Raw genomic sequence first — 18,912 nt, forward strand, 5'->3', positions numbered from 1 at the left:
CGTTCTGTTGGTAAAGCACGTTGCTGAGGCTTTAGATAACACGTATGGATTAAAAGTGGATTTGTCGAGGTGGCCAGGTGGCTCAGCAGTCAAAAAGCCTCTACCGAAATCTAGGCAGCCATCCATAGTTAAACTGGGTTCTCATGTGTGGTGAGTTGGTGGTCTCAGCCCAGTCACCAATGGCTCTACAAAAAAAACCCATCGTGCCACAGAAGTTCACTTATCTTGGCAAACATTCTAGCTCTGAGGATTAAAACGTTAAATGTTGGTTTGACTGCCATATGGCAAACATGCAGGAAGGTGCAGTGCCCACAGTGTGGATGTGAGGTCATCTTAGAAGTAGTTTTGTGATATAATCTTCTGTGGTCGCTCGAGCATGGGGATGTGCGCTGCTCACTAAGACATTTAATCACATTGACACAACAACAATAGCACAGTAGAATAACATGAGAAAATGTAAAATCCGTAAGTAACTAATAACAATGCATTGGACATTGAATTATATAATATGTTTGCGCATTTAAATTTATATTATTATGCTTATTTCCCCAGGAAAGCCTGACTTAGTCTTAAGACTTTTTCAGGAAGGTCCTTCCAAGTTTTTGCAGTGAGGGGCGATGTTGCTGTGTGTGATCCCCAGTTGTGTAATTTGCAGTAAATTTTTCAGCATTGAGATGTTTGGCCAATACCGGTTCCATCGTGTGTTTTTTATGCTTGGAGTGGCCGATGTGCATATTTTTAATATTCATCCAAGATTTTCACTTAATGTTTGCATAATAATAATGATACATTTTCCGAGCAAAGGAGAGCCACCCTTGAAGCGGCAGCTGCTGTCCGAGTCTGACGTGGGGGCGAGCGCGGAGCCTCTGCTGGAGCCGAGCGTCAGCAGCCCAGACGGTGAGCTCCACAGTGCGCGTCGCTCATGCCCCTCGCTCTGCCAGACTCCGCAGCACGCTGCAGTGGCTTCTCAGCAGGATCAGTCAGGTGTCACCCTCACGCCTGTCGCGCTCCCAGGCTTCACAGCTTCACAGCAGAACCAGTCGGGTGTCACCCCCACCTCTGTGAGACTCCCACACTCGGCAGCGCCATGCAGTGGCTTCACAGCTTCACGGCTACCCAGTCGGGTGTCACAGAGAGCGGTAGTTCTCAGTGTGTCTGGCCCCCCGGGCTATCACTCACAACCCCCAATGTTTTTGCGGACTGCCACCGTGTACCGATAAGACTCTTCAAAAATTGAAACGGCTCTAGATCGTAGTGATGGCTCTGAGGACCGTATGCTGGGAACCATTGCCCTCAACTATGCAGTCCATTACCTTTACATTCAGAAGTTAACAACATTTTAATCAAAATGTAGTTGTATAAAAATGCATTTTGATGCTAGGAGTCATGCAGCTGCAAAATCCAACTATAAATTATATATGTATTGTCATATAGAAGTTGTTTTGCTTCATGATGATTGCTTGTGTTGCAGTCAAAACGTCGTGATAATTTTATTGTTTTATATTTGTATTATTTTATTGTTTCCCTTATACGTGACTTTTCCGAAAAAACAAGAATATGAATCCCTGCAGTCACGAAAGCTTTAAATCAAAATTTATACGTGTATAAGTTACAGATAGTAGGTGTATGTGTACGTGTCAGTAATTGTTTGCTATGATTTGTTACTTGACACCTTGTAAGGTGACATTGTCCTTTTGTCATCCGTGGCTGTCCACACCGTGGATCACATCGCACCGATTCCCCGGTGCACACAGGCAGCCACTGTGCGTGCTGTGCCGAACGATTTACTCGTGAATGTTGAAACCCAACATTCACGAGTTGCGTTGCTTGCACTGATTAAAGTGGAACGGCCTTATCTTTCAGGCTTTTACGAGAAGAGAAGACGGCTTCCACATGGTACCGTGTTGCGGCCTTCCGTTTCAAGTCCTTATTGCGACCTCAGGTAGAGCAGTCTGCATTCTCAGCAAAATCATCTCCACTGTATTGTCTCCTGCACATTGTAAAGCCATGGGAAATCCTGTTTTCACACTGCCGAATGATAATTGCTGCATAATTATATAATATGAGGTATAAATCTCCTCTACAGTGTATATATCCAGAATTGGGCTTGTTTGTTTGAGCAATACTGACGATGTAGTTGAATGTCATCACAATGCAGCGCAGACATTGCTCTACATCTGAGACTCTTATCGATGCCTTTCTCACTTCTCATCTTGATTGCTGCTGCACCTTCCTCTGTGGCTTCCCCAAATCCAATCACCTCCTCAGTGCCACCTCAAGAATTATCTGCTGACAGCAAACTGTTTACCATATAATTTGTTATCTTCTCACGCGGGTTTCTACAGCCAGTGTTATGATTGGTGCTTAATAGTTGCGTGACGTCAGGTAATGACCTGTTTTTTTCTGAGGTCATGCACCTGTTTAAGAAGCTGGTTGAGGTGACACAGTTATCCTAACTTCCTGGAATTTATTCTTCTTTCCTTGAAGATACTTGGTGTAATCTCAAGCAGAACATAATTTCGAATTGCTAAATTTGGTTGACGATTATTATTCTTTAAATTACTGGCGAGCTGAAACAATGATGGCGTATTAAATGGCTGTACGCGTGACGTTTTAATTTTAACAGCAGAGCGTCTGAACGACACGGATGTGCCCACATCATTACGCGGCCTGATCCAATGATTTGTGACGTTATCGTTTGATATGCCTCCAGGGAGCAGAAGCAGGCTGCTCCCGCGATCGACACGAGGCAGCAGCGGCAGCAGGGATTGGCCAAGGGCACTGCGAGCCCATCAGGCGCCCCGCACGCGCACAACCACAAGGCCGGGGCCTTCTTGCCGCCCTTCCGCGTCTCCCAGCCCAAGGCTTTGTCGGCAGCGCGGGGCGTGCGCGCTTTATCTGCGGGCGTGCACGCGCCGCCATCCGGAGGCTGGTTCCCCGATGCCGCTGGGCGGCTAACAACGTTGAGCGGCGAGCCCGGGGTCGTGGGCGGCGATGACAAGCACGCGGGGGGGCGCTGCTCGCCGCTGACGAGACGTGAGGGCGCTGCATCACCGCCGCCGCTCCCGGCCGTGGACGGTTTGTTTGCGACTCGTGGCTACGCGACCACCTTCATGAGCAACACAAATCCGTTGACAAACATGTCTGCTTTTGCTTGGACGCCACGTGCCCGCGTGTCTATACGGCTGCATCGGATGGCACTTGCGATATTTCTGAATGCAAATAGGCAATTTTTATATATGGCTGCATCTGATTAAGTTTGTATTGATTTAATCTCGAGCAACTGCAGGAAAATGTACATTCTTCTACCAAAATCACACAAGTTATTTACTCGCAGAAAAGATGACAAACTAAGAAGCAGTCCCCGCGATGCGTGTCGTCCGCTGAGCAGCCTCGTGCTCCTTGGGGCCGGGACACAGCCCTGTGGTAGCGAATTCGCTGTTTGTTGCAGAGATGGTTGACTGGTTTGTTGTTGTGCCCCTGTGGAGCAGCAGTGGGGAGCGCCCAGTGGTTGGCTCGGTTGGAGAGCGCTCGCACGATGCAGGAGCTGCGTGTGAGCCAGAAGCGAGGGCAGGCGGAGCATGCGCTGCCCGGCGGCCTGCTGGCGGCACGGGGCGCGGCGCCTGCCAGGGTCTCCCTGCGCTCGGCCGTCGGCGGTGGCACGCCGGGGTCATACATTTACGAGCAGGTGGGGAATCTCGCAGGACGTGGCCGTGGGGACTCACCCCCCTCTCACACCCCCCCGCCACCCCCTCCCTGCCCACTTACCTGGGGGTGACCACAGGGCCCGCTGCCCACGCGGCCACGAGAGAGAGGATTCCACGACCGTTGTTGAAATAGCTGTCGCCAAGTGAATTACGCTGCAGTACCTTGCATAGCAGTGCCACGAGCACAACTTAATATACAACTAGCTTTACTTCCCTGCTTCGCCCGGGACTTGGATTCACCACGCCCGGCCGCCTTTGTCTCCCCAGTGGTGATGTTCACACACCACACCAGTTACTCGTTTGAGGCTGAATCGAACTAGGGGAGGCCCAGGAGCGGTTAAAATAATCGTCACCGGTGGTGGCCGTGAGCGGGAATCGAACTCGGGTTGCCAGGTTCGTAGCGCAGCGCGCTAACCACTACACTACCGCTTCCCCCACACAGACACGCGCGTGCGTCCACAACTTCAATGTGCGTACAGCAGTAAACGACTGAAATAATAAAGCAATGCTGCGCGAAGAACGCCTTAGACCCGCAACACATTTGTATGGCACTTTACCCGCGGAGGGTTGGGGGGGGGAGTGCATGACATCAGCAGGCACTCTCCGTTACGCTTCCGCATGCGGGTGACATCACAGATGTGACGTCACAGCTCACTTACCGTGCAAAATATATGCATTATTGCGCCCCCCCCCCCCAAAAAAAAATATATCCAAAAGTTTATTTCTAGAATTTTTGCATAGTCCACAGTCTGGAAAGTACCCACATGGCAAATTTCAAGTTTGTTGCATGTCGGGAAGTACGCGAAAGATTTTGAACAGACACACATAATCACAAATGTCCCTTTTATATATATAGATGTAGCTTCACGTTATTTGGTGACAATAAAATTTAAATAACGTCTCAAATAATAGATATTTAGGGTCATGAAAAAACAAAGATTCTCAACATTGTATGCTTTTCTTGTTACGCTTGTTTACCCAGGAAATCCTCACTAGGTCTTAATACTTTTTTCAGGAGGGTTCTGGCAGGATTTTGCAGTCATGGTTATTTTTTTTCTTTGGATTGTGCCATCAGCACACAGTGGGCTTGTAGTATTTTACGGTTAAACACTGGCAGTATTAACCAGGATGACCTGTTGGATTCGACCCGTGAGCCTCTGCATCAAGCGGAAAACGCGCTACCACTGGGCCACGTCACCGTCCCAAAATTAGTGCGGAATTCACGTTTTTACAAGAGCAACCGCCTCCTACCCCACATGCACGCCACTTTTCGTAATGGTGAGAGCGCCGCTCGATGATGAGTCCAGCTGTGCCGCCGGCGCCCACTCGAGGTGCCGTGTGCATGCCGTGTGCCCTCCCAGCTGCTGCGCTACGGGGTCAGCGCTGGCGTGACGGACGTGCGAGCGGACACCGCTGAGGCGTTCCGCTTCCACTGCGAGCAGCATTTCAGCTGGCGGGCGGTGTGCGGGGGCTCCGGCTTCCGGCTGGCGGATGGCGGGTTGCTCGTCCCTGACCACGTGGGCACCGCCGGCAAGGAGGAGTTCTACAAGTACGACCCTGTTGGCAAACCGCGACCGCAGCGTGCGTCGGTGACATGCCCCGTAGCCTGCCCGACGTCTCGGAGACATAACAACACACGGGAGGAAAGTGGGAGGGAATGGGGAAGCACCGAGCCAGGGAAGGAGAGAAGAGAATTAACTCTCCCGCTCGCTCACCTACCCAACTCACCCAGTTACCTGTTACTCGACCACTCAGTCAGTCAAGCATCCGGTCACCGACTCACCCACTCGCCCATCCACTCACCCATTCACTCACCCATTCACTCAGCCACTAACTCATCTACTCACTCACCCACTCTCTCAATCATCACTTATTCACCCAGTCACCTACTCACTCACACAGTCACTAACTCACCCACTCATCCAACACCCACCCGCTCACTTACAGTGGACGTTAAAGATCCCCTGATGGTGTTTCGACAAGAGTATGTCATTGTGTGCCAGCGTTTCTGTTCACATTTTCCAAGTACAGTGGTACCTCGGTACACGTCGTTAATTCTTTCCAGAAGCTAGGAGGACTTATACCGGAAGTGACGTCTACCAAACGAATTTTTCCCATAAGAAATAAAGGGAAAGGAAATAATCCGTTCCAGAGTATAAGAAATAATATTTTATTTGGCATATTATACATTAATGGTGTTGTATAATATAATGTAGACACTATTACTAAAATGCATACATACATTAAAATAAATGCATAAATAAATTCAAATAAATTGAAATGAAAACAAAATTTAACATCACTTTAGCTTGCTGAGAGGAGTTGATAGCCTACGAGGATGGTGGTGAGGAAGGGGAGGAGAAGATGTTATTATTTGGAACGAGAGTCCCCTTCCATTAAAACTTCAGGAAGCTGAAATTATGGAGTTTTTTCTCTTTCTCTTTTCTGTCTTTTTTCTTGACTTGGACCTGATTGAGGCTCACCAGCTTTGAGTTTTACTAAAAACCTGTTCATTGAAGTTTGTTTTTGCCTTCTAAGAATGTTCCTGAAGTGTGACATTGTCTGGTCATTCTGCACAATACTGTTACTGTAAATTCACAGAGAGTTATAGCAAGGGTTGTGCACTGAACGAGATCTACTGTACAGGCAGACTGAGGAGCGGCGCTTTGTTTCAGTCGTGAATGGGGTATACGCGGGTACGTGGTGACTCATCCCGACCCATACAAGTTCTAGCAAGCACGTCGTATCCCAAGCAAGACGTATCCCAAGACATTTTTTTCTCGTCAAAACACGACGTATACCAAATTCGACGTATTCCAAAGCGGTCGTATACCGAGGTATGACTGTAATAAAATTGCCCACAAATTACGCAATTGGGATTACACACAGCAGCAGAAATCATTTCCCCTGGCTGGCAGACTAATGCCCGCTTGCAGGTCAAGTGCTAAATCACCTTGCGCCCACAGAGACAGCTGCCACTGGGGGACGCCCTTTCAAATGTGCGTGCGAAGCGCTGTGAGATGCCGCGGTCTGAGGGGCGCTTTGTCAAAAGCAACCGACCGCGACCGCTCCTGTCAGAAATTGGGCGAGCACACACTGCGGGCTGACGAATGCTCGTTGCTGTGGGGTGGCGCGTGCTGCACTAGGGCGCTGTTGGACACGCCGGGCGTGGATCCCGGGCTGGTGGACGCTGCGTGGGCCTACAACCATTACCGCTGGCTCGTGTGGAAGCTGGCCGCCATGGAGGTCGCCTTCCCTGCCCACTTTGCTGGCCGTTGCCTCACCCCGGAGGTTGTTTTGCTGCAGCTCAAGTTCAGGTCAGCTCGCAGCTTCCATCTCCCAGCTCCCAGCTTCCATCTCCCAGCTCCCAGCCTCCAGCTCCCAGCTCCCAACCCACACTGCGTCCTCGCTGGCCCCATGGGCATTGCACTCTCAAAGGCACTGGGTCACGGTCAACGACAAAACCGCCCAGGCGAGGATGACATTACTTGAGGCGTGCAATTCTACAGGTCCTCCCAATGTATTGGGCGGCAGGGTGGCGAAGTGCCAACACTTATGCCTCACAGCAAGAAGGGCCCGGGTTCGAATCAGACTCCTGTCTGGGTGGAGTTTGTACATTTTTCAGAACTGCATGGGTTTCCTCCATGTTCTCTGGGTTCCTTGCATAGCTAAAAACAGCATACGGTAACTGGCACTGGCCAAACACCTGCCCTCATGCTGAAAAATTATCTGCAAATGACTCACTTGGGATTACACATAGCAACATCCGCCCTGAATTTGAAAACCTGGAAGGATGCTCCTAAAAAATAGTTTCTTGGGTAAGCAAGCAAAACAATAATTCCAATAAAGGCCCATGCTTATCACAATCAGGAAGGAATCTGAAGAGCTCTATCAAGCTTTTTCACAGATGCCTCGTAGGGATGGGTCACAATGTTACAATAAGAAAGAGTACAAAAACACAGTAAGAGTGCAAAGTATAGGAAATATAACTAAACTATTTTTTCATCTTGCCAGATAAAGCCCACTGAACTATGAGCTTTTTCAGAAGCGACCTGGCCATCACACATGACACAGCGGACTTCCTTTGATGTGGAGCTGCGCGCTGCGCCCCTAGGTACGACGTGGAGGTGGACGGCAGCAAGAGGTCGGCCATCAGGAAGATAGTGGAGCGCGACGACGTCGCTTCGCGCACGCTCGTGCTGCTTGTCTCGAAGCTCACGGGCGCAGACGCCGCCTCCGTGCCAGGGCCGCCGGGACCGCCGGGGCCGTCGGGGCCACCCGAGCCGGGTTTAGCGCTCGAGCTCTCGGACGGCTGGTACGCCCTGCCCGCGCTGCTGGACGCGCCGCTGGCCGCGCTGACTAGGCAGGGCCGCGTCCGCGTCGGCCACAAGCTGATCGTGCACGGGGCGGAGCTCGTCGGGGCGCAGGAGGCCTGCCCCCCTCTGGAGGCGCCCCCCTCGCTCGCGCTCAAGGTGGGAGAGAGTCGCCGCGAGAGAGTCGCCGCGAGAGAGTCGCCGCGAGAGAGTCGCCGCGAGAGAGTCGCCGCGAGAGAGTCGCCGCGAGAGAGTCGCCGCGAGAGAGTCGCCGCGAGAGAGTCGCCGCGAGCCTTAGCCCGATGGTGGCTTCCCCGGCTCGCTACAGGCCGCATCGTGCCGCCCTCGTCTCGTGCTTTCCCTGCCGTACACTTTCACTCTCAAGTCGCTCACCTCTCTTGATGGTCACAATGCACACAGGCAGGCGGTAATGCCTCCTTCCCACGTCCCTCCTTCCCCTTTTTGACATTTATTTTTTAATTCATGTGGGCAAATTTCAAATGACTACATTTACATCTGAGCCGTGAGAGAGTTAATATGAACTATAAAAGTTTATGTTTTCTTTCAACAATGACTTTGCCCAATTATTTTGACAGAAGACTTAAAGCTCGTTACAGAAGTGTATGCTACATCGTAACAGCCTAACCGTTATTTTGTTTGTACTGTTTGTTAGCCCGGGAAAGCCTCACTGACAAGGAACATTCACAGTGTGTGATGCTCTCCGATTTCAATCAAAATCTGTCCGTCAACGGTTGTATGGAGGTAGAACAGCACTGGTGATATTCCACGTGGCACTCGTGGTACATGCGCTGGTGAAATGAATATAACAGACGCAGCTCCTGATGGGTGGCACGTATGATGAGTGGGGCTTCATCACATCCACGCATGCCCCCTCGACTTCCTGACCGCTTTGTATGAAGATGATGTCCATTGTGAATGATATTGAACAGGTGTGCGATGTAACTCGGCTCTGTGCTGGGTGCGTCCCAATCCGCATCGTTCACACATGGATCACATTCTTTGTTTTAGTTTTATTCTTATTGTATTTAAACATGAATCCGGTACAGAGCACGATCTGCGACGTGGGGAAGGGGGGCACAGACACTCCGTGGACAGAGGAAGTCCCCAAACTGGTTTTAGAGGGGAGACATTGGGCTCACTTTACAGACACATAATCCTTTCCACATCCGGAAAAAGAAAACGTCCAATGTTTGGATTATGTCCGATTGCCTCCAGTAGAATCTACATTTCATTTTGGTTGTCCTCACCCGCACCTCCGATTCGCACGGTTGACTACGTACGGGGCGGAAGAAGGTCAACATCCATGCATACATTGCAGCCAGTGTTTGCTAGTTTCACATCGTTAACTGCCAGTCGACCTTTATTTGTTCCCCAGGAGTTGACCTGGAGGAGTAAATTGTTTCCATCTGCTGGGATGGCCATATTTTGAAAACGTAGCTGATAATTCTCGAATCCTGATGGCGCTGATGCGGTCGTCCAGTCGGGAAATTTGGCCTCCAAAAATCTTGATCACGTTCAGAGTGTTGATTGCCATGGTAAAAAGGCGCCACGGTGGCAAGATGTGAACTCCCTCGCCGAGGATGCAGTAGGTCGTGGGTTCGATCCCGACCCTGTGACACCTGTTGTTCTGTATATTTGGAGTTTGCGTGTTCTCTCTCTCCCCATGGTGACATGGATTTTTCTAGGGTCTTCCGTTTTTTCCTTCCACGTTTAGAATCAACATGCGTTTTGAGTATTTGGCTGCTATAAATTTCCACATATGCCACTTCATTAAGATCGCTTCTGAAAAAGAGCTAGAAAGCTCAGTGGGTCTTACCTGCTAAAAAAATAGTTTAATTTAAGTTTAAATAGAAGAACGAACAGCAGCTAAACAACACGTGGTATGTGAGGGGATGCAGATGTGGAAGGTTGAGAGGTAATTCCTGTCTTGCCCCTGTATATCGGATCAATTGCTTATGCGGTAAATGCTATATTGGACAGATGGGACGTAACATTAGCGTAAGACTAAAAGAACACCAAAGGAACATTAAATTATCTCAAACACAACTGTCGGCAGTGGCAGAACATGCTTGCCAAGAAGGACACTCAATTGAATTAGATAACGTTGAAGTGTTATATAAAACTAATTATTACTGGCCAAGACTAATTAGAGAATCATCGAAATTGAAAGAAATACAAATAATTTTAAATGCTCTGATAGCTACAGGCTTAGCGCAGCCTGGAAGCGTATTATTAAGTAATACACAATACATATTCCAATTCCTTATCGAGGAATCACATGCTAATTAACTGATTACTAATCTATACATATAAAAGGGAAATTTGTGAATGTGTGTCTGTTCAAAATGTTTAGCATACTTCCCGACATGCAGCCAACTTGAAATTTACTTCCAGACTACACCATGCAAAATTTATAAAAATACACTTTGGTAAAAAAATTTGGGGGGGGGGGAGGGGCGCAATAATGCATATTTTTTGCACGGTAAGTGAGCTGTGACGTCACATCTGTGCTACGAACCTGGCGACCCGAGTTCAATTCCCGCTCACGGCCACCACCGGTGACGATTATTTGAACCGGTCCTGGGCCTCCCCTAGGTCGACTCAGCCTCAAACGAGTAACTGGTGTGGTGTGTGAACATCGCCACTGGGGAGACAAAGGCGGTCGGTCGTGGTGAATCCAAGTCCCGGGCGCAGCCGGGTAGTAAAGCTAGTCTATTATATAATTACAATACCCCCCCGCCTCTGCCTCTGATCTCGAAACCTGATGGGGTTCAATGATGATGTCGTCCTGCACTATTTAAGACCGGAAGCAGGTGGATGACTTCACTATTCTGGCAAATTGCCCTAAGATGCTGGATGTAATTTCCAGCGAAACGTCGTACTCAATTTGTAAATGTTGTGAATTCACTCTTCAAACACACCGGTAACTAATTGGCGTTTTGTTAACGTGACACATTTCTTACTGATTGGCCGTGTCGGGTGGTTGGAAGGTTGCGACACATACTTATGCGATCTAGCCCAAAAACGTTTTATTATTAATAATACTGGTCGCGAAATCCTACGTGTTAAACTAAGGAATTTCCATTGTGGATCGTGACACCGGCACACACGACAACCTCCTGTTTGCGAACTACGCCTCGCGATATTTAATGGGCACCATAAATCAGATGGAGCGTAGCTTTTTAGTGTTAATGCACCCGGCAGCATTAACCGGAGGCGGCCCGCCGGAATAGATTGGAGAGCCTCTGCAACAAGCGGCGAATGCGCTACTGCCGGATGGTGGCACCGCCGCCGCATGTGTGATGTTGTAAGCAGGAATGACGCTTTACACAGATAAAGTACAGTCTGTTCTCCTATAACATGGTAGTGGCATTCCTAAAGAACACTTCTTTCTGGGAAAATTGCGATATAATAAATAATATAGGGTAAAGTACAGTCTGCGATAGAAGTATCTACCAGCATCCCGTTTTGTGTGATGCTATTCCCAGGCAGCCATACGACTGCTTATTCCTACTCACACGACGTAGCTCTATTTACTCGATCGCGTTATGTCCATTTCGCGTTATGAAAACACGTGGCGTTATAGAAGAACGGATTGTATTATAATTGTGCCCTCTCTGCTCAGATCTGCGCTAACAGCACGAGGCGGGCGAGGTGGGACGCCCGCCTCGGCTTCTATCGCAACCCGGGGCCCTTCCCCCTGGCTGTGTCCTCGCTGCTGGCGCACGGCGGAGCCGTAGGCTGCGTGGACGTGGTGGTGCTGCGCGTCTACCCCCTGCAGGTGATGCTCAACGCCAACCACCCCCGCCCGTAGGCTCGTAGCAGCCAGCGCTGGGCAGCCGAGCAGTAACCACTGCTACTGGGCGCCAGTCACTTGCTTATTGGCAGTCGGTCGCCTCCTCGTCACCGTGGTTACTGTTCCCTTGAATTTCGCTCAACAATTCCTCCACCCACGTTGAGGACTCTTTCCACCAAACACTGACTAGTTCGTCTCATCCACACTTCGTTCAACCACCACTGCAGGGCTAAACAACACACTCGCTCACCTATTTACTCACCCCCTCACTCAACCACCCACCTAGTTACTCACCCCTTCACTCGCCCAACCACTCACCCACTCACTCGCTCACCCACTCCATCGCTCACCCACTCAAAGACAATAGAACCTGGACGAAACTCGTGTAATGCAGGGGGAGAACGTGCAAACTCCACACAGAACGGAAACCGAATCAGGAATCCAACCCAGGGCCCTTGTTGCTGTGAGGTGTGAGCTTTCCCACTGTACTGCCGCCCAAGAGCGTCGACAGTTGTGATCAAAGAGCACAGAAACGTGGTGACGATATCGATGACAAAGTGTTGCCGGTGGTGCTTTTGCAGTGGATGGAGAAGCTGGCGAGTGGGGGCTACGTGTTCCGGAGCGAGCGCGCCGAGGAACGGGAGGCGCGTAGGAGAAGCGGCGAGCAGCAGCGAGCGCTGGAGAGCCTCTACGCTCGGCTGGAGAACGACCTGGACGAGCAGCACAAGGGTAGTGCTCTCACAGCCGCACTTGTCATTGCCGCCGCGGCTCCGGGTTGGCCTCTAACAGCGGCTTCACGTCGGGCTTGAGCCGCTCGTGGGTCGGGTCGTGGGTCTAATGGAAACAGGTCGGGTCGTGGTCTAATGGAAACAGGTCGGGTCATGGGTCTAATGGAAGCAGGTCGGGTCATGGGTCTAATGGAAACAGGTCGGGTCATGGGTCTAATGGAAGCAGGTCGGGTCATGGGTCTAATGGAAACAGGTCGGGTCATGGGTCTAATGGAAACAGGTCGGGTCATGGGTCTAATGGAAACAGGTCGGGTCATGGGTCTAATGGAAGCAGGTCGGGTCATGGGTCTAATGGAAGCAGGTCGGGTCGTGGTCTAATGGAAACAGGTCGGGTCGTGGTCTAATGGAAGCAGGTCGGGTCATGGTCTAATGGAAGCAGGTCGGGTCATGGGTCTAATGGAAACAGGTCGGGTCGTGGTCTAATGGAAGTGAGTTTTGAAACTACTTCCGGCTCTCTTGGGTCAATGTGCGAAACAACAATACCACTGATATGACTGTCATTGTTTGAGAAAAGGACGGGACAGAAATAAACCAAGGAAGAGCATGGCAGAGATCCAGGCACTGCAAGACGGAGCAGAACTCTACGAGGCTATAAGGGACTCAGTGGATCCTTGCTATGTGGAGGTAATGAACGTGTGAAAACCAATTGATATTAATATCGCAGAGCTACTGAATTTCGGGTGTCTGTGTTTCGTTTGAGCGTCTTGTTGGTCACGAAGAAGCAACAATGTTAGTCCACTCCCTGATTGCATTTCCCTGGAGCAGTAATTATGACGTGAACACGGTATGGCCCATAGGGATTGTCACCGTTCTTTGGAAAATATTCAATTTGTAAATTATGTCTGGTCTTGTGTTTTGTTGGGTGTGTGATAGCTGACGTAGTTTCACTCCAGATTTGTTTATCCCGAGCTCGTAATTCCACTGCCGTTCACTGCCAAGCCTTTTTCTTAGCACTGACTTCTGTGGCCTGCTCATGATGAATGCCACCACGTTTTTTGGTTGCGACTATTTACATTTGTCAATGACGAACACACCATGACCACAGGAAAATGTGAATTCTAGTTGCCGTTAGCCAAGTGTTAAACGGGTCCCCATAGTATAACGGTCCAAATCCTGTCCGTATATGGGGTTTTTAGAGGCATGTGGCGGCAGCGAACATTGATGGCTGTACCGTACTGATGAGTCAAAATGAGGGCTAAACTCATTCAGAGTTTTGTCTTTGAATTGGTGATCTAGGCGACAAAATGGCCACACAATTCAATTATTTTGAGCTGGTGCTCTGGATAAGGCAGAGAGCTATTTTTCGTGCACTGCTGCACACAGCTGTGTGTGTTGTTGAATTCATGTGGGCTGCAGTCGTGCCTGAGTCATGAGCAGGCAAGGACCCTGCACAGCCACCGGCAGGGCCTGGCTGACCAGAAGAGGACCGAGATGCAGGCCGAGCTGTGCAAGGCCCTCTCCTCCGCGGACGGCTCCAGCGGCGGCACTCAGAGGGACGTCTGTGCGCTGTGGAAGCTGCGGGTCGCCAGCTACGGAGACGATCGCGGAAGGTCGCACACGGCAGGTACCAACGCCCGCCTGGTGCGTCCACTTGGGCCCTCGTATACTCGGCTCGGTCTCGTGATGCAGAATAACGGTGAGCATCGTCTCAACTTAACGGTATCACAATGCCTGGCCCTCTATACAAACGTGCCTTTGGTCCTGTGGTGAAATTTTTCTCTCACGTGGTATGGCAGAGACGCTCTGGTGAATATTTACGTGTCGTTCTGACATTTGTTTTCACTTAATCCAGATACCAGTGAGGATTCCGAGCTAGTCTCGTCGTTGTCAATGCGTCTACTATACCAAGTGATATTTTTAATTGGACTTTGTTATTCCTCCCCGCCGAAAAAGTGACTTGGGCTCACCGTGTCCAGACCTCGTAGTTTACCAACGCAGCTGGGATCTGTGTGATTGCGCGGAGACAGGGATGAGCAGGTGCGCACGCCAGTGACACCATCTGTGTTATATCTAACAATAGAACAATCGTGTCGTCATAGCCACGTTGCGCGAGTGACTGGCGTGGTGGCCACATTACGTGGGTTGTATTCCTGGTAGCCGATTGGCTGGCACAGCGGGAGTTATGACATCGTCCCCAGCGGCCGTTACCGCGCACCGCTGCGGGCTTCTTCCGGAGCTCAATTGAACGCTGCCCGCAGTTGCGCATGGCGAGAGCTTGAGAGGGGAAACACCGAACCTGCAGCCCAACCCACAAAACCGCTATTTGTATCACGTCGACTTCATTTAGTTTACAGGCAAAACATGCATGAAGTGTGTAATTAATGGCCGGTTACGAGCCACCTTGCCAATTGGTTTTGTATTGGGACTGTGTATGTGACCGCACAGGGAACATACTGAGCATCTGGAGGCCAGTGCCGGAGCTGCACTGCTTGCTCAGGGAGGGGCTGCGCTTCCGCATTCACCACTTGGCTGCGTCGCAGGGCAGAGGGCATCTTGACGCCGGAGACGTGCAGCTTGCATCCTCCAAGAAGACCAAGTACCAGCAAATGCAGGTAGCTAGAGGTGACCTTTGAGGCTATTGAGGCGTGGGGGTGCCACGGTGGCGAGATGTTAACTACCTCGCCTGCTTTGCAGGAGGTCGTGGATTCGATCCCGACCCTGATGTCTCCTGTATATTTGGAGTTTGCGGCATCTCTCTCGAACCCGGTGGTCGTGTGCATTTTTCTCTGAATCCTCCAGTTTTTCCCTCTACATTTCGCAACATGCGTTTAAAGTATTTGCCTTGCTATAAATTTACACGTGATTAGCCACTTCTTTGGGCTATCATTTGTGGCCAGGTCGTATTTGAAAAAGAGCTATATTGCTTAGTGGGCCTTACCTGGTAAAATAAAAACAAGTTTTGGTACTGGCAAAGGAGGTCTAATGATGTAGATGCTCACCCCGAGCCCTCATTACTTTGATAGTGCATTGTCTTTGAGCTGTACGCCTTTTGGCGTCATCTGGTCGAGCACCAGTTGGGTCGAGGCTCAAAAGAAAGCCGTCCCTTGGTGTGGACCAATCAGTTTCAAGGACAATGCATATATTATCATAGTATGTTTTTTGTTTGCATTTTGACTGCAGGTATTGTGGTTAATGCAGACATGAATCCTTGTAAAAAGGTTTCAGTTTTGTTGCCAGAAAAAAGGGGAAAAACTTTATTATTAAAAAAAAGTTAGTATAGTTTTCCCAAACAGTGTGATTATCATCGCATCAAACAATTCAAGTGCTTAGATTTCTGTCCAGTGCAATCTATTTGGCTACTTTTGCATTGCTTTATGCTTGAGAAGCAGTCAGCATTGAACCGGGGCCGTAACACAGGGGTTTGCGGTTCGAATCCGGCGACGGCCCTGGTTTTTACTGCGGTTGTAACAGTAACCATAAAATACCTTGCCACTCTTGTCTGCTTCACTCGCAGTGGGCATTTACTATCCCGTGGTGTCATTCCAACAAGTAGGTTGTCGTCTTTTCTCCCGCAACTCCCATGAGCACGGTTGGCTACGTACGGTGCGACGTACCTCCAGGTCAAAATCGACTCGCACTTTACTCGATTGGGAAACGGCAATCGTGATCCCCCACTGAGAGGACCCTCCTCAATGAGAGTCTTTGTCCTAGGTGAGGCTTTTCTGAGTAAACGAGTGTAGTGATACGATTTTGTTTCGTTGGGTGTTTTCTCTGAATGGAGGTTCCTTCGTCTTGTGACATGGGGCCATGACCACAGTTGTTTGGAACAGAGACAAAGGAAGAGAAAAAACTGTAAGGTGATTTGTAATTTAACGCGTTCCATCCTTCCATCGCCGTGGCCCAGGCTTCAGAGGCGCTGATCGGCACCATCTACCAGCCAAGGCAGGCTGTGGCCTTCTTCGATTTGTCATTGCCCGACTTCTGGCCCCCATACTCGGAGCTAGACGTTGTCGGCATCGTGATCTCCATACAAAGCTTGGCAGGTACGGGCGTATGCACCTCCATGCCCTGTGCGGAGTTTTAAAACACTTAAAAATATTTCTCCGAAAGTATTTATTGAACAAACGATTCAGGTATGCGCAGAGGGCATCTAAAAACGCATTTTAATCTGAAGTTGCAGTGCTAATGGCATGTAGAGCTTGTTTGTAAGTAAATCATTCTAATGCTTGATTTGGAGCTTTCTTGACTGCAGGAATTACTCTTTGGTTCTTTCGGTAAAGTCACGTAGAAATAAAATAAATTAAATAATAGCATACGACGTTTCGATTGCAACACAAGCAATCATCATCAGGTACAAATGAAAGATAAAACAAACCTAGTAACAGAAATATAATGCGATACAACACGGAGAGTCGGCTAACATAACAGTCAACACCCTACCTGGTTGATTACATTCTTCCAAAGATTGCTAAATTTGAGAGAGAGACAACAGACCGTTAAACCACTTCGTTGGGCTATCATTTGTGGCCAGGTCACTTTTGAAAAAGAGCTGCATAGCTCATTGGGCCTTAGCTGGTAAAATACAAATAGTTTAGTTTAGATTTTGAGTCCAGATGATTACTGTTACTAACAGGCAACGTTTGGTGTTTGTTGATTCCACCGTTGCTCCTTACTGCCGGCTCCGGCAGGGGGAGGAACTCAGACTGTGGTCCTGGCCGACGAGGGCCGGCGGCTGGCGAACGTGCGCATCTGGGGCGGCCTGGCCGCGGCTGCGGCCGAGGAGCTGGTGCGCCCACGGGCTGTCCTCGCCATCACCAACCTGCAGTGGCGGCCGGCGGGAGCGCCGCGCGCCGGCACCGCCACCCCCGTGCTGTTTGCCGGGGAGCTCTCCAGCTTCTCCCTCAACCCCAAGGAGCAGCATCTGCGCCACAGACATTCCGCCCTGAGAGCCGCCGTTCCGGTAAAGCGGCGCGAGGGTGACGTACCGGTGTGAGGCGTACTCAACTTAACTATAAATGCCTTGAGATATATTTTTTTGGGTTAGATTGCGTAAACACAAAAGTGTCGTTAAACCCGCCACCACCCGACGCAACCAATTAGTAAGGTTTGTTACGTAAAGAAAAGATGCCATCCCCGGACGCAAGCACATCAGTTGTGTTCATGAGGGAGATTAGGGAGAGAGATTAGCATGAAATGAGCTTCCGGCGCCGCATAATAGTATCGTCACCGCATATGCGCACAACAGCAGTGTTAATGGGAGATTAGCACTATTTTGATGGGAGAGATTAGGCAGGGAGATAAGGGGGATTAGCAAGTTAATGTCACGTCTATGTGTAACACAAGCTGCGGCGCTGCCAACTGCACTGAGGCAAGCGCGTCTACGCAAGAGAACCACCGCAACGGTGGTCGCGCCAGTGAGACACAAAGCCCATCACACAGCCAGAACCATCGATACATCGATGTTAAGGGAGCAGAGGTGGCCATGTTAGTGAGACCCCAGCCCGTTAATGCAGAGGCACCTTGCTTGCCCATCGCCACATAAATAACCTCTTGTTGTAACAGCTCTCTCGCTGGTTCAGCAGTTCCAATGCTGTATTATTTTTTCCGCCTGAGGACGACCGCTTGTGTTGCGATTGAAACGTCATGAAATATTTTTTTGTTTTATTTTATTTTTCTACCTACGTGACTTCACCGAAAAAACTTTAGAGTATGGATTCCTGCAGTCACGAAAGCTTAAAATCAAGATTAAAACATGCCAATTAGTGACTAGTTCATCGGTGTGTTGGAGAGTAAACCTTCAAAATTTACAATTCTAGTACTGCGACGTTTTGCCAGTAATTACAACCAGTCTCATCAGGCGACATCCAGAGTTGTGGAGAAATTCTAAACTTTTTTTTATTTTACCAGATCTTTATCAGAAGCGACCTAGTCACAAACGATAGCTCAACGAAGCGGCTTATCACGTGGACATTTATTGCAGCCAAATACTCTAAAAGCATGTGACTTCTAAATGTGGAGGGAAAAACCAGATGACTTGGAGAAAAAGCCACGTGACCCTGGAGAGAAAATGCAAATTCCAAATATACAACAGGAGTCAGAGTCGCCATCGAACCCACGACCTCCTGTATACCAGGCGAGGTAGATAACATCTTGCTCCGCTCGGCAGCGGGTGGTTGGCTCGCGAGTCTGACTCCTGCAGGGAAGGTCGGCTCGGCTATTCGTGCCTACTGGGTTGATACAATTATACTGGTCTGTGGGGAATTCAAGTGGTTGTCGTATACGTAAACTCATTCCTACCATCGGCATGTGGAATTTCCACCACTGCCTCAAGGCTGTAAACAGATGAG

The 18,912-nt window shown here is 49.7% G+C and overlaps 1 protein-coding gene across 2 annotated transcripts in view; it reads left to right on the forward strand.

The window, feature by feature from the left end:
- BRCA2 (BRCA2 DNA repair associated) overlaps positions 1 to 18,912 on the forward strand; it is a 28,989-nt gene that overhangs the window by 6,541 nt on the left and 3,536 nt on the right. The window contains exons 3-16 of one of the 2 annotated variants that reach the window (XM_076068337.1): positions 805 to 897; positions 1,864 to 1,942; positions 2,714 to 3,078; positions 3,492 to 3,688; positions 5,069 to 5,256; positions 6,854 to 7,024; positions 7,822 to 8,179; positions 11,667 to 11,822; positions 12,419 to 12,566; positions 13,140 to 13,249; positions 13,982 to 14,189; positions 15,011 to 15,177; positions 16,470 to 16,608; positions 17,254 to 17,525. In XM_076068337.1, coding sequence (XP_075924452.1) covers positions 805 to 897; positions 1,864 to 1,942; positions 2,714 to 3,078; positions 3,492 to 3,688; positions 5,069 to 5,256; positions 6,854 to 7,024; positions 7,822 to 8,179; positions 11,667 to 11,822; positions 12,419 to 12,566; positions 13,140 to 13,249; positions 13,982 to 14,189; positions 15,011 to 15,177; positions 16,470 to 16,608; positions 17,254 to 17,525 — 2,651 coding nt within the window. Of the gene's footprint in view, positions 898 to 1,863; positions 1,943 to 2,713; positions 3,079 to 3,491; positions 3,689 to 5,068; positions 5,257 to 6,853; positions 7,025 to 7,821; positions 8,180 to 11,666; positions 11,823 to 12,418; positions 12,567 to 13,139; positions 13,250 to 13,981; positions 14,190 to 15,010; positions 15,178 to 16,469; positions 16,609 to 17,253; positions 17,526 to 18,912 lie in introns of both variants that reach the window. The other variant, XM_032957462.2, reaches the window with a different exon arrangement.

This window comes from Petromyzon marinus, chromosome 20, assembly GCF_048934315.1.
Source record: "Petromyzon marinus isolate PM22_M1 ecotype Great Lakes invasive population chromosome 20, UKy_Petmar_22M1.pri1.0, whole genome shotgun sequence".
Lineage (NCBI taxonomy): Eukaryota > Metazoa > Chordata > Hyperoartia > Petromyzontiformes > Petromyzontidae > Petromyzon > Petromyzon marinus.